At 35.4% G+C, this 16,539-nt stretch overlaps 1 protein-coding gene across 7 annotated transcripts in view; it reads left to right on the top strand.

Annotated features, from left to right (window-relative positions):
* IL1RAP (interleukin 1 receptor accessory protein) overlaps positions 1-16,539 on the top strand; it is a 130,464-nt gene that overhangs the window by 76,116 nt on the left and 37,809 nt on the right. For all 7 annotated transcript variants that reach the window (XM_082393234.1, XM_082393232.1, XM_082393236.1 and 4 more), the window contains 2 exons: positions 3,617-3,803; positions 14,824-14,989. In XM_082393234.1, coding sequence (XP_082249360.1) covers positions 3,617-3,803; positions 14,824-14,989 — 353 coding nt within the window. The remainder of the gene's footprint in view (positions 1-3,616; positions 3,804-14,823; positions 14,990-16,539) is intronic.

The following is a 16,539-nucleotide window of genomic DNA, read 5'->3' as shown; positions in this document are numbered from 1 at the left end:
TCAATAGGTGGTTCCTTTTCAAACCTGACATACATCGGGGTTGTCTAGAGGTGGAGGCTTGTTCATTTGTTCCCTTTCCCTGACATGAATCTGCCTCCACTTCTGCCTCACCTGAAGGTGTATCTGTTTCCCTGGACAATGCACAGGGCAGGCAGTAGAACCCGTTCATATCTGTCATTCTTGGCAACTTTTTAAGTACCTAGCACAAATAAAGCCTCAGGATGCCATATAAAGGAAAGAATATCTGAGAGGCATTAAATATACTTCGAACAGTGCTTTTCAAACTTTTCCACCAAAATTTCCCTAAAAAGCAAATGAATACCAGATCTCTGGGAATCTAAGAATATAATCCAAAGCACCCTACCATTACTGCAAAATTTCTTTCAAATCCACTTTTTTTCTGAAAGTTCATGTACGTTTTGCATTTTACTTCACAATATACCAATTTTCCTTTTACAACAGATTAATTTTGTTTTTCCTCTGGAAAAAAAAAAAAAAACACCTTGAAAACATTGAGGGTCCTTCTGAAAAATAACCATTTTAAGGCTTAGTACTTTGGCTACTTTTTTTCCTGAGGTCCCTTTTTAGCTTCCAGGCTTTATTTTATTTTTTAAACTCCCATTTGGGTTGTGAATTTTTTTTTTAAAGATAGTTTCCTACTATTTAATAGTACATTGGCTTTCCTAGGGCTTGCATAACAAAATAACGCAGACTGGGTAGCTTAAACAATGGAAATATGTTTTCTCATAATTCTGGAGGCTAGAATTCCAAGATTAAGGTGTCAACAGGGTTGGTTTCATTCATCTCTCCTTGGCTTGTAGATAGACATCTTCTCTCCATGTCTTCACTTCATTTCACCTCTGTGTCTTCTGTGTCCTAATCTCCTCTTCTTATAAGACCATCAGTTATATTGGAGTAAGGCCCACCCATATTACCTCATTTTACCTGAATTACCTCTTTCAAGACCTATCTCCAAATACAGTCGCATTCTAAGGTATTCAACTTCAACATATGAATTTGGGGTGGGGGACACAATTCAGCCCATAGTGATAGAGCTGGATGACATAACAATAACAGAAGAACATAACAGAATAATAAGTAAGACCAGACCTTCTTCTGAATGCTCCTTGTCTCTCATGGATGTTATAACTGTTCTCTGATGGAGAACTATGACTCTGTTTTGATAAATTTAAACAATGTTATGATTTAGTGAGAAAGGACTTCTCTATCACAGAAAAAAGCATACTGATCACTGTGGCTTTGGGAGTCCCTTGTTACCTCTTAAGTCCCTTCTGAGGCTTTTACCCCTTCTATTTAATTTTATTGGAGTGAACTCTAGACTGGGATGTGAGCTTCCAAGGAGCCTGAAATACTCATGTGCCCATTGTTTATGCCCTAATACAGCTTTGGTATCTATACTCACACAATGAGAAAGCTGGCCTAAATGTTCTTTGAGCTCCTTTTCATCTTTGGCAATTGTTAATCTAGTAACATTTCACACATACACCTTGGCAAATACCTGGGGAAGGGTCATCAGTAGCTTTCTGGTTGACCTTGGTCTCTACTATGCGTTCTAGTGCTTCAGTATCTCTATTTTTTTTTTTTTTTCCTTAGCAACCCACTACTTCTTTAGAGATCTCCCCCAAACTTTCCCAACCTTCTTTTATATTATAGGAGTAGGGCTCATGACTCTCTAGGCCTGAGTATACCTTTAGTGTTATTTATCAATTTCCAGATTGCCATCTCTTCAATTTACCTGTCTGCCTATCTTCTAAAGAAAATTTGAATTAAACTTATCTGGTGGGGGTACCAGAAGCTTCCCATTGTCCTGTAGTGATTCCTAAACTGAGAATGACCTTAAACTGAACCATGTGAAATCATAGGCCTGATGTCATTAAGAAAATAAAGTTAAGATTCATCCTTCAGTATTCTACTGCTTGTATTCTTGCTTCAGTACCTCTATTAAGATAACATCCAGATTTGACTTACGGAGCTGGAAAAGTCAGTCCATTCATTGTTCATCACTTGATTTTATAGTCAGGAAATGTATCTTATTAAGCTGAAGTTTACCTTCTATAACTTCCACCTATAGGATGCTTCTACTTGGAAGACCGTTTGTTATCTGTAGGTAAAGATTGTGCCTGCCACTCTCCCTTTCCACCTTATTACCATTGTCATAAGTCATCCTTAAACACTCTCTCCTCCCATCTTGGGGAGGGTAGTGAATTCTCCCACACTTTCCATTGGATTTAGCCTTAATTCATGAGTTATTGAATATGTAATATGTCTTAAATAGAAATCACAAAAAGGGGTGGACAATGAATGACCCATTTACATATCACCCTAAAAAATCACTTATTTTTATTATCTATACTCCCTTTATTGTTTTCCTTTATGTAATACAGTTTTATGTATATTCCATGTATCCAACAAATATTTATTCAGTGCCTACTGAAAGTTTAGGCACTGCACTAGATGCAAGAAATAAAAGAAAACACATATGGTCATGACTTTGAACTATGATAAATTCAATCAAGGAATTGTCCAAGGTGCTGAGAGGATGAGAGTCCTAATTTAGATATGGGGTGTGTAGAGAATGACATAGACCTCCGTGTGAAAGGTAGGGTGATGGGAAAAGAAGAACCCTCCAGGCAGATGAAATGACTTACACAAACATTAAAGGTATAAATACAGTTCCCCACCATCTTTTTTTTTCTTTTTTTAAAGATTTTTTTTTTGATGTGGACCATTTTTAAAGTCTTTATTGACTATTTCTTCTGTTTTATATTTTGGTTTTTTGGCCACAAGACACGTGGGATCTTAGTTCCCTGATCAGGGATCAAACCCACAACCCCTGAACTAGAAGGCGAAATCTTAACCACTGGCCCGCCAGGGAAGTCCCTCCCCAGCCATCTTAACATGTTTTATGTGTTTGTTAGTTTTTTCCTTCATGCTTGACTTTTTTATATATGTGTACAATAACTTTGGATGGTTGTACCATGATTTTTTTTTTACAGTCTTCCTTTTCATAGGTTTTTCTACTGATTCCAATATCTTCCTTGCTGATATAGAACAGGATGGGCATTTTTGATCATGTGCTCTCTCTATTCTCACTTTTCCTATGTCTATCATGTGAAAAAATCTCCAGAAATAGGATTACAAGGGCAAAGGCTAAGGCTTTTAAAAATGTTTTTGGAAACATATTTAATTTTCCAGAACTCATTTATACCATTATCAACCATGAGTTAATATGCTGTTCTTACCTGTGGCTTACCAGTACTGAGTGTTATTAAGAATGTTTTAAGGGTAAAATTAAACATTATATATATGAGTACACACACACACACACACACACACACACATACATATGTATGTTTAGGAACATATCTAAAAATCTAAATAGTTTATCAATAGTAGCTAATTGTGTCTGTTTTTATTCTGTTGTGTCAGTTGTTATAGGAAATACCTCCATAACACATTTAATTGTTACATGAACTCAATATATAAATAAAGTCTCAATACACAGCAGTACTTCACTTAGCTCATTTTAATGTGTTTGCTGCATCAAAACAAATGCAAATGAGACTGCCCATTCATTGCATATTTTTCTTTTCAGGAACACTACATATTGCAGCAAAGTTGCATTTCCTCTGGAAGTGGTTCAAAAAGATAGCTGCTTCAATTCTCCCATGAAACTTCCAGTGCATAGATTATATTTAGAATATGGTGTTCAGAAGATCACTTGTCCAAACATAGATGGATTTTTTCCTTCTAGTGTCAAGCCAACCATCACTTGGTATATGGTAAGCAAACTAGAGGGCATTTACCCTCTCTAAAATGACAATGATTATTTGTTGAATTAATATAGAAACAGATTTTTCTCATCATCATTTCCTCCTTAATAACTTTATACAAATGTTTTACTGCTTCCTCACTTTGTACCATTTTAAAGGAAGTGGTGGAGATGCTTTGCCTCAACCCACCATGTCTTAAATTACATTCACTGGACTACCAGAACTACCTTATTTCTATTAACTTCCTGTGAAATACAATTTGAGAAATATTGCCCACTTCTACTCACTGCTGAGTGAAGTCAGAAGCTGCTAATTCATCTGGTGAATTTCAGCTCTTTGGTTAATAAGTACTGTATTTTATTATTTGTATGTGTTTTCATGTTTGCCTTCCTTTGTGGGCACAGTCGATCTGTGGTCTATTACACATCTGAGAGCTTTGAAAAGCGTTTAATCAAAATATGAAAGTGTTGGAAGATGACACTTGGGGCAGCAGCATAGTTTTCTAATCTCTTCAAATATCCACCTGAGCCAAAGCCAAAAACTCCTGAAAAACATTTAAAACAAAACTCAGTGACAAGTTATGCATAAGAATCACTTTCAGTAAAATAAGTGAGATAAATCACCAGTACAAACCATATAGAATCAGAGTCTATAGAGAAGGAAGCTGATGGAAATAATATGGCATTTGGCAAGCTCAAGAACAGGAGAAACCCCAAAAAGCCAGTGGGTGAAGCAGTTTGAGAATAGCAGATGAAATTTTGCTAATAGAGAGTGAGTCCAAGAAGCCTATAGCAAGACATTTTGAAGGAATTGGAATAGTTCTAGTGCCTCGGAACTCTGAAAAACAACCACCCACACTGAGGAAAAACTGCTAGGAATGGAATCAAAATAAACAGGATCAGGGTAATGTAGAGGAAGGAAGGAGAACCTGCTGAGAATGGACGAGCAGAACAGAATCAGGAAATCTCAAGACTGTAGTTTTGAAGAAGGATCTCTGTGAAATTGGAAAATCCTGCCAAATCCTAAAGCTCAGAAAAACTAGTTTTACATAATAATGAGCAACAAAAAGAATCAAGGTAAAATCCCATTCGAAGCTATCAGAAAAAAAGAGAATAAGAAGCAGAATAACATTTCTATAGAAAAAAATAAAAGCATTCCAGAACGACCTATTGCAACCTACTGTTTCAAAAATTGGCACAAAGACATTAAGAAGTGATGCAAGATGAGAGAGAATAACAAATAAAAATTAGAACATTCCAGAAATTATACAACTCAGTAAAAACTTAGAAGAAAATTAATTATTTCAGAAATAAATCTAAACTAAGAGGAGCAAACAGAAAATAAACACAACAAATAATGCCTTAAGATTAAAAGAAAGTGGAATGGAGAAAAATTTTTGATCAAAAATAAATGATGAATAAAAATAAAAAGGTTAGAATGGATATACCAATATCATATAAAGTAGACTGTAAGATGATTAATATTATCAGAGATAGAAAGGACTTTTCAGAATAATAAAAGGGTCAACTCATCAAGAAGGCATGAAAATAATAAAAAAGTATATATGCTTAATAACAGTGCTTCAAAATACATGAAGGAAAAGTTGACAAAATTGAAGGAAGAAATAGACAATTCTACAATCCTAGTTGAAAATTTTAGTATCTGTCTCTGTTTAAGCCATTAATGAAGTGACTTAGGGAGCCAACTTTAAGAGTTTTCCATTGGCCAAAGATGGAACAATTTAAACTTTAGTAAGGATATTAATTGCAGTAGGTCGAATCTAATGAATTAAATTTAAATCCATAAGTTCGTAATGATATTTCAAAATATGGCCACATTTGGATGAGAATAGGAAATAAAAACGTTACCTTGAAAACCAGTAAATAAAGGAGAAAAAAAGCCAAGATTTTATTCTGCTTTTCTATAAGAAATGTATTGATATATTGAGTAATGACATAGTGCAGGGAAGTGTATTTTTATAAAAGTATATAATCACTTTGCAAACCCCAATGAATTACTAAATCTAAGCATTATGCATCAATGACTGTTAATATCATAAGGAGAGAAACAACCACTTTTCTTCTGATGAAAGAAAACAATATTACCTATAATTGTGCCAAATGGATTCAATCTGAGTTTGATAAAACCTTTGGATCCTGCTGCCATTTTGCAGGAAATATAGAGAATAGGGGAATGTATTGATCTGTACCATGCGTTTGCAATCAGCAAAATCTAAATTGTGAGACACTCTACAGGCCAAATGTCTTGTGTTAGTCAACAGATAAATTGCAAAAAATGAAAGTCATAGAGTGGGAATGTATAGATTAAAAGAAACGTAGAACATTTAAAACACTAGAGTGGATGAGAATATAGTATCTAAGGACATATGAGTGATAAAATCGTGCATGAAAACAAGGAAGTGACTTCACTATGAAGGTATAGATAGTTGCTACTTTGGGGGATAGTAAAGAAGGTGTGATTGACATGGGGCATGTGGAAGGCTTTCAAGGGTGACTGGTAATGTTCTATTCCTGGACCTGAGTGGTGGTTTTAAAAGTATTTGCTTTATACTAATTCATTAACTCACACATATGTTTTGAGTGTTTTTCATATATGTTTCATTCTGTAGTAAAATGATTAAGAGGAAGGGAGATGATAGGAAAGGAAGGGGAGGTGGAGGAGACTGATTTAAGATATATAACAACCAATTGCAATGTATGGACCTTAAGTGGATCATGTTTTGCTCAAACAAACTATAAAACATGCTATGAGAAAGTCAGGGAAATATGAACATAGACAGAATATTGATGACAGCAATAAGTTATTATTACTTTTTAAATTATGATAATGGTAATGTAGTTATGTTTTCAGGAGGGATCTTGTCATTTAGAAGTACACACAGAAATATTTACAAATTAAGTTGTATAATGTCTGTGATTTGCTTTGAAATAATATTGGGATGCAGTGAGTGGGTATAGATGAAATAAGACATAGCCTGAATTGGTACTATTGACTCTAGATATGGGTACAGGGATCATTGTTTATTCTATGATTGTACTTTTCCATAGTAAAAAGGATTAAAAGAATTATATTAACAATTTGACATCAATAAGTGTAATATGTCTTCTGGTTAAAAAAATACGTTCATCTATTTATCTGCAACAAGGTCTCTTGTTTCTAATGAGACCCTACTCACTTTTTCTATATTTTGAATACTTTATGGTCTGAAAATATAATTTTACTTTTATACATATTCTATTATTTTCTCCTCTTTTTCCTCATGTATTCCCTCTGCCTGGAATATCCTCTTTTTCTCCTTTAGAACAAATCAAATTCTACACCTTTGTAAAATGTTCCCTGTACTCTCCAGCTGAAATAAATTTTCCCTCATATACCCTCAATTAGCTATTTATTTGTAACTGTTTCAGTGTCACTTTTCACTTTATTGTTTTATAACCATTTATTCATGCATATATTCAATACATACTTGTTGAAGATCAACTGTATTCAATGCAATATATCTGGGGTCTGGGGGGTACATGGTAATGAATGTGATATATGCCCTCCCCAACATAGTCCCAAAGGTCTCAGTTTAATTCAAACAAGTTTATAAATAAGAATTCCTGTTCTTATCAAAAAGTAGAATTCTAAGTTCTACAAGAGTGTCAAAGAGAATTTATTGTTGGTTTTAAGAAGAGGGACAGATTTACATGCAGGTATTCTATGAGATTGACTATATCTTGAGGGCAAAGTTATGCCATATCCATCTCTGTATCTCCAATGATTCCCAGACTTCTGGTTTTCCTGATTGGACTGATGTCGGTGCTATTAACCAAGGTATGAAATAGCAGAGGAGGAACAGGTTTGGGGATCAAATAATGAATTTAGATCATGTCATATTGAGTTAGACTTATCTGTGTGACATCTAGGTGGCAGTGACCAATAGGTAGTAGCTACATGTGTATGGGTCTGGAGCTTATAAAAAAAAAAATCAAAGCTGGAGACAGAGAATTGGATACATTTATGTGATAGTTGAAGCCCTTAAGAAGACAAAATAAAGTGAGAAGAGAAAAGGGCTAAGATAAAAATCTGGAGAGAATGTTTATGGAGTGAATGAAAGCCCAAAGCCTGGAAAGAAGACCGAGAAAAAAAGTCATGGTGGTAAAACCATCACCATGGCAGATACCCAACAATGTGCAGATGACTAAAGAGGATAACCAGTAACCAGCCATCCTTTCTATTCCCTGATTATGAAAAGGTTGCTATGGATGTGTGTTATACTGCTTTTTATTTCTTTACGTTTTGGTAATTGACACCTTTACTCCTAAGTGTGCTTCCATGTTGGGAACAAGATCAGGGTTCTTGGTAGCTGCATTTTCCTATCACTGTGTAGCAATGCTGCTATTGTTTTTTGCTTTCCACCTTCTACAGTCGCTCCCTGCATCCACCAAGGTATTTGACCCTCCTACAGTAGTCCTCTTTCAGTTGTTATCAGCTGAATTCCCTACCTTGACATTGTAGAAATGGTCTCTTTTAGTAATACAAATAACTCTATGAGAGTTAAAAGACACATTAATCAGTTCCAGCAAATTTGCTTCCCTGTTAGCAGAAGGATGAAAACTGATGAATTGAAAGAAGGAAAAGGAAACTAACACTTCTTGCATTTTACTAGTGCAATACATTGTGCTACGTACTTTAAATGTTATCATATGTAATACTCATCACAGTTCTTCAAGGTAGATATCATCCTTGTATAGATTAGGAAACAGATGTTTGGAGGCATAAACAATAATAGTTAACATTTACTGAGCACAGTAATTCTTCTAAATGCTTTAATAATTTCACTCATTATCGATATCTCAACGTGAGGTGGACTCTCTTGTTTTCTCCGTTATGTAGTCAAGGAAACTGAGCTGTAGAGTGGTTGAGTGTTTTGTCCAAGATCACAGTGATTTGTCCAAGATTCAGCACTATGCAATCTGTATCAAGAGCCCAGACTTTCACATTATCTTATACAATTTGCTCAAAATAATCCAGCTGATAATAGGAGAATCTGGAATTTCAGGCCAGTTCTGTGTGGTTCCAAGACCTATGCTCTCCAGAAATGACACAGAGAGGGAGGTCTAGTCTTTACTTCTGGGGGGTAGGGCACTTTGAAGGGCAGAGCAATCTTTGAACACAGATTGGGTTGTAGGCTGGGCTGTGGAACATAAGGAAACCTGTGAAAAGAGAGCCCTGGAAAATCATAAGGCGCTCAGAAAAGATGAGATTGGAGGGAACAGAAAATCTAAAGTTTGTATTTTAGAATCTTAGTTTAATGGGGCAGGATTGAACTTTCTTCCTCTGCATGTCTTCTCTTCTCTCATCCTGTCTTCTGCACGGCATGGTTTTCTTCATTCAGGGCCCAGGGTTCACAGTTCTCTAGTTCAACAATCCTGTGAGTCAAATTGATGTTCAGTAAATGTTTGTTGAGTAAGCCAGGATTTCCAGCCTGGAAAGCAAACCATGGTTTGTAAGTGATTTACTGAATTTCAAATAGCCAGCTTCTAAAAGAACTTCTGGGACACAACATGTATATAAATTGGAGGCTGCCTGTTTATTCACAGGGTCTTCCAAATATATAATAGTAATGACACAGGTAAGTGTGATCTTGTTGTTGTTTTTACTATTATTATGAAACGTATTCAAAGAACTGAGCTTTAAAATATGGTGAGCCATCTTAACATTCATATTACTGGATTATTACTCTTTCTTATTGTTATAATTAGGTATTTGAATTATTTTTCCCAAAGATACTTATAAAAACAAAGTCAGTTTTCCCCTTCTTACTAAGGATCAGAGGGACCACTTTATTGGGTGCTTTGGATGTTACATTTATAGCAGCTGCTGAAATGCTCTCAATTGCTGTTTAGCAGAGTAGATATCATTCTGGATATCAATTTTCAAAAAGCGGGTTGTCCTTGTCCTCGGTGTGATCATTAAAATTGGTATTTTACATCCACCTTTAATTTTCAGTGTGAAATTAAGCAGAATTGGTCAGGTATTGTTTATAAATCTCTCTCAGAGAATAGGAAAATCTTTGCTTTTTCTGACAAAGTGCCATCAGGAAAGCACATTTCTGAAACAGTGCCAGGCTTGGCCTTCTTGTTGGCATAGCACATATGGTTGGGAAGCTAGTCCAAGGTCTATCTAATAGACTTTATTTTTAAAGTGTTTGTTTCAATTTGATCTGACAGCTTAGTTTGGTTCTTTATCTCCTCCCTTTTCCTAAGGTCCCTATATAGTGATTTTTAACCTTTGGTATGAAGGAAGTGTGTATCATATTTTCTTTCCAAACTATACATATTTAATTTAATATACATATTTAATTCCATATTTTCTTTCCAAACTATACATATTTAATTATGTATATATGCATATATACACATAGCATTCTACATATAATTTCAGGGCTTCTGAGGACCTAAGATTCATCTTTTAAACTTAAACTAAGTTCAGATATCTGTGAAGCCTTGAGGTTCAGTTAGGCTGAGTGAATCACCCACTCTACATTTTGACAGCACTTAATTTATATCTCATCTTTGTTACTATAATGATTGCATAGCATCTTTGTTACTATAATGATTGCATTTCTTCTGTACTAAGTAGTGACTTCTCTCCTTTGCTTTCCCTTGACTATCAAGTGCATATCACAAAACTGAGCCAATATACTTTGTATTTAGGAATTGATTAAATAATTGAATGAATTAGACTGGACTAGAAAATTCCATGGAAATAAGTGCCATTTCTGTTTTTACTGGCTACTTACTGTATGCTCAGCTTCTAACACAGTGCCTGACACATAGGAGAGATTTCGTAAGTATCTATCACATAGACACAGTTCTGCTGTGTCTATGCATGACATAGTTCTGCTCATTGAAAGTGACTGATGTATAAAACTCTTATGAGTCTTTGTGAACAATTGTGGTGTATTTTATAACAACTTAATCTTGGAAGCAAAAATGTCAATAGATATTTCTAACTGTTTTAACCTCATATCTCAGTTTAACTCTTTGTATCCTTACTTCCACTTTCCCCACCCATCCTACAACTCACCCATCCCATGTCTTATAGGTCTATATACTCACCTTCTTATTATCATTTGCATACCACGTGAAGCTTGCAGCTCCATGTCTTATGTCTTTGCTTCTCTGGTTCAGTTCATATTTTTGATCATGTAACACCAATGTATTGAGCATTTACCATGTGTCCAGTATTGGGCAAGTAGCTGGCTATGCAGATACAGTACTCATCCACCCGCCCGACCACTTTACCCCATAGAAGTAAATTTTCTGGAGAAAGAGATAAGTGAAAAGAGATCATTATGATAAAGTTAGTTAAGTACTAACATGGAGGGCAAAATGTTATAAGAGTGAAGGGAAGTTGTTCACACTTTTTCCTGTCCCTGGAGCGTCCTTCTCTGTGTCTTGCCCTCCTCCCGAATAACTGTTAATAATCTACACATCCTTTAAGATCCAGTTCAGATCTTCTTTCTCCATGAAGAGTTTCTAAATGTTTTCTGTTTGGTCTTCTTCCTCCACTTCCCCACCCCAATATGCCTTTCACAGCATTTGTTGCAATCCTCCACTAGACTGCTTACTTACAGGTTAAGAACTGTGTCTTTTCCATCCTTGTGCCTTAACATAGTTCTTTAAAAGTTGTAGGTTTACTGAATGGACATATTTGTTCTTATTTAGTCATGTCATCCCCTCACCCACACCCCGTACCTCACCACATGATTTATTTCCTCTCAAGGATCTCAAAATCATTTCTTATGCTGTTCTTTACCTATATACTGTGGTAGGTTGCCATGGCTACCATTATGTGGTTGAAAAGTTGCTCTCCTATTTAACTTCTCTCTTTTAAATTCAGAATGAGGAACTGATGGCTCAACTAAATGAATGACTTGTCTTCTGGTCAGACAAGTGTTTGCTTCATAGTGGAATCCACTTACTGTTAACCCATTTCTTATATTTGGAAACATGTTTTTATTATTCTTTGGGTATTGAGATCTTTGTTCATATCTTTTTTTTTTTTTTTTCCTGGATTCCAAATAAATGATTTTGAAATCATCAAAAAGTTTGCAGGATTTATTCTCAGGAATAGTTTATTATGTTTAAAAATGCCCTTTGTGTCTTAGGCCTATGAAGGGCCTAGAGAAGCAGCTGCTTATAAGAAGTAGAGAGAGCTCATCAGATATTACAGACTAAAGTTAATGGGTATTTATAGTTCAACAATGCCCTGAAGCTACCCTTACCACATACATAAACACTTAAAATGTAAAATATTTTCTTCATTTCCTTTTCTAACATGTCTAATAGCTTTTAATTTTTTTTTTCTTTTTCCTCTTCTTTTTTTTTTTTTTTTTAGTTAATTTAATTTTTCATGGTCCGATTTTTCTGAATAGTAGATTAGACCCCAAAGTTTTCCATTATTTTTTATGGGATATTCCTCAATTTGAAATAATTTTCTAGACAAATCAGCTCCAAGAAAAACCTGTCCTTGGCCTACATTTTTATCCTACCTTATGGAAAGAAGAGAAAATCCCAGAACACCTGACTTACAACACTGACACATAGGCCCAATGATAGTCTTAGGCACATCCAGCCCAAATTTCAAGTTCATCCTCAAGAGTCTGGAATAAGGTGAAGAGAAAGGGGGAGCTGGCAAGAGATCAACACACACCTGTTTTATAACATTTTCCTTGCTATTTAGATGTGTCAGACTCCATTTTTCTGTTAATGATAAGTCCATGAGGGTGGATTCTTTGTTCTATTCAGTGCTGTACTCTCAGAACCTCAAAAAGTGCCTGGCATGTGGTTTATTGATTAATACTCAAGGGTGAATGAATGAATGAATGAATGAGAAGACTTTGAGTCAGAAGCATTTCTTTATATTTGTAGCACATACTATGACTCCTAAAACGATGTGTTTGAAATAGTTTTTACATAAATGATATTTGGTGAGTAAAAAAAAAAATGTTTTTTTTAACATTTTATTAAGAAGTACTGTTGACAAGTTTAGTATTAATAGCTAACTTCTCATACTGAAAAGTATGCTTTTCCAGTTTACCACTAATTGTAAGAATCAGCCTCATATAAGAGTCACATCACACTATTAACACTGGGGCTGGCCCCAGGTAGGTCAGGACCACAGTGTAGTGTGAGACAGTGTCAGGTGGGATTAAGAGCAAGGGCTACAAAACACGTAGATCTAGGTTTAAATTCCAGCTCTGACACTGCTTGGCTCTATGATAATGGCAATCGCTTAACCTTTATAGTCCTTTGTATTTTCATCTATAAAATGGGCATAAGAGCATTCCAAATTTGCTAAGTTTGGAATAAGAATTGGATGTGATAATGGAGTATACCTAAGCACAGGTCTCAGTATAATTTTTTCAGCCTCAAGTAATGGATGAAAATTGGTGTTCATTCTTGGTTAAGAAGCTAGTGAAAGACCTTTACTCAGCTGTGTAAAAAACTGAGTTTTAGCTCTGCACTGTGTTACCTAGAATATCTCTTTACCTATCTCATTTTTTTCCACCTGAAAACTAGGGCATATTTAGTCTGATCTGTCTACTTCACAAGGACTTGAGAACAGCTAAGCTAACACATGAAAGAGGCAAATAGCTTTGGACTGTTTAAATGAAAGGTGCCAGAAAAATCAAATAGAGTTCTATAGATAGTCTAAACTCAATATAAACCAAATCTGACATAAATTTATTATAAGAGTACAGGGCTTTGTGGCCTTATACTTTGTGATAACTTTAGAGTATTAAAATATTGTGCTGATGTGACAATTTTCTAGAGGCACTGCTTATCAAAATAGGATAAATTGTATTCAGAAAAATAACTGAGCATATGTCATTGTCCTCTTGATGATCATCCCCATGAATCAAAAGTTTAGTACTATTCCTAAAAGACGTTATTTCCTGTGACAAAGAATTACAAAATGTTCCACTTAATGTAACTGTCATATTTCAAAACACATGCTCCAGGAATTGAAGTAAGAAAACCTTGAGGATAGAAGAATTAAAGTTAAATATGTGAACACGGGAAATTGAAAGTACAACCTGGTAATAGACTCCCAGAATATTAAAGATCAAGAGGACCCAATTCTTTTTGTCATAGATGAAGTATTGATTTTTAAAAGACAAACACAAGTTTTTCTAAAAGTAAATGTTCAATGCATATTTTTGTCAAATATGATGTATTGATTTTTTTCTTGAAAAGAAAAAAGTAAAATGATATAGCCAATTAGTGGGGCTGAGAGATCCAAAACAGGATTCTAGTTATGTTGAATGAGATATTTTAACCTCAAAATTTAAAAAAACAACAGAGTTATATGAAAATATGAGTTGGAGCACAAATAGACTCTTAACTCTTGGTAAGACTCATAAAATTTATTTTTAAATTCTGGAGTCTGTACTATTCAGCTAAAAAAATGGGATAAGTAGAAGAAAAACAAAGAAGTTTGGAAATAACTGATACGGTGATTCACAGAATGATCAAGAATGCCAAAACCAGACATCTAAAACAGTGCCTAGTTTGTCAGAGTGACTGTATTTCTGAATTAACATAATCAGTGAAAAAACATAGAAAAATGAAAAAAAATTATTCTTTAAGTAGCAGGGTATGCATTTACTTAAGTTGCCTTAATCATTTTTTGAAACTTTAACCTTGCTTTACTATTAACTTGGAATTCCCAGAATTTGAATACTAGATCTTGAGACAGGAAGCTTGTGCTTTTGAATTCATATTTCAGTTAAGAATGTTAATTTTCCTCTTGCAGAAATGATAATAAAAATTACTGCATTCATTCTTTGCAGAAACATCATCAAATACATGACCAAAATAGTTTTGTAAAAAGTATAGCCAGCATAGATATTTCTACGTTCTGTGCAAAGTTAGATGTGTATGCATATCTTTGTTTGTATACTTTCTATGCATGTATCTAAATAGTAAACATCTTTTCCTTTAATTCTTCTTAGGGCTGTTATAAAGTACACAACTTTAATAATGTAATACCCGAAGGCATGAACTTGAGTTTTATCATAGCCATGGTTTCAAATAATGGAGATTACACATGTGTTGTTACATATCCAGAAAATGGACGTACCTTCCATCTCACCAGGACTCAGACTGTAAAGGTGGTAGGTAAGCATGATTTGTATTAAGTGCGCACAACAAAATGCAGTAATTTTGTTTAGGCTCTTAAGAGTTTATTACGAACATGTGTGTAAATTCTGAAAGAAAAGAGGGTTATCTTTTATCTTCACTGCACTATTCCCAAGGCCTCAGCAATTCCACATAGATAGTAGGCATTTAACAGCTATTGTTCTACTGAATGAATATGTGGATGAATGAAGTAAAGGCAGCTTGGAGAGTGAAAAGAGTGCCGGACATATCTGTGTTCAAATTATACCATTGCCATTTATTAGCACTATGACTTGCCTGTACTCTAGGACTACAACAACCTAACATTTAGTATAGTTCAGAATATTAGAAATAATATACATATTATGCTAATACAGTTCCAAGCAAGCAGTAGAAACTCAATGAATATTAGTTAATACTGTTGTCAAAAAAAAGTATTTTACTTGAATTAAGTAAAATATGTCTTTCATGTACTGGAATTTCTGTAGCGATTGCTAAAGCTATTTACTGGTCGTGCTCAACCATTGCTTTCTTTGGGGGTGAGAAACTAGAGAAGTGGAAAGGACAGTGTCTAGGCAGAGTCAACAGACTCCCATCAGACCTAGAAATCAAGAGAACCAGTGTCAGGATAGGTGCCATTTAGAGGAGAGCCCTAAATACTACTGCGCCCACTGTATTGAAAATGACAGGGCTTCCCTGGTGGCGCAGTGGTTGAGAACCTGCCTGCCGATGCAGGGTACGTGGGTTTGAGCCCTGGTCCGGGCAGATCCCACATGCCGCGGAGCAGCTGGGCCCCTGCGCCACAGCTGCTGAGCCTGCACTCTGGAGCCCGCGAGCCACAACTACTGAGCCCGCGTGCCTAGAGCCTGTGCTCTGCAACAAGAGAAGCCACCGCAGTGAGAAGCCCGCGCACCACAACGAAAAGTAACCCCTGCTTGCTGCAACTAGAGAAAGCCCGCGAGCAGCAATGAAGACCCCCCCCCCAGTGCAGCCAAAAGTAAATAAATAAAAATAAATAAATTTATACAAAAGGAAAAAAAAATGGCAGCCTATCAGAGTGAGGTTTTTTTCATACCCCATCTTTTAATAGATGGAAACATTGAGTCCCAACAACAGAAACTAACCTGCTTAGAGAAGCTCCCTGAGTTAGTGGAAGAAGTGATTCTAAATCCCAGGCTTCTCACTCTTTGTTTAGGGCTTTTTCTACTAGTCTGACACCAAGTTCAGCCCAATTTTTTTAAAGGGCTTTAACATAGTGCAAATAAAATTCACATCAAACAATTTTGTAATCACTTCTCTTTCTCTGCTTACCTTTGGAATAATGCGGAATTGGGGATGGATTCAGAAGAAAAATCAGACTAAATTTAGAACCTAACATGAATGGACATTGAAAGTCACATGAATAATCTAACCATATATTCATCTTGGTAATTGTTTCCAATGTATATATACGTCAATGTATTCATTTTTGGAGCGTTGGGAACAGGCACGCATGGTCACTTTGACTTATAGAAATAGAAGTTGACAGACACATATGTGAGGGGTGTGTG

Source organism: Balaenoptera borealis (assembly GCF_965194805.1).
Source record: "Balaenoptera borealis genome assembly, chromosome: 5".
In the NCBI taxonomy this organism is placed as follows: Eukaryota; Metazoa; Chordata; class Mammalia; order Artiodactyla; family Balaenopteridae; genus Balaenoptera; species Balaenoptera borealis.
This window is presented reverse-complemented; position numbering and strand designations above follow the sequence as displayed.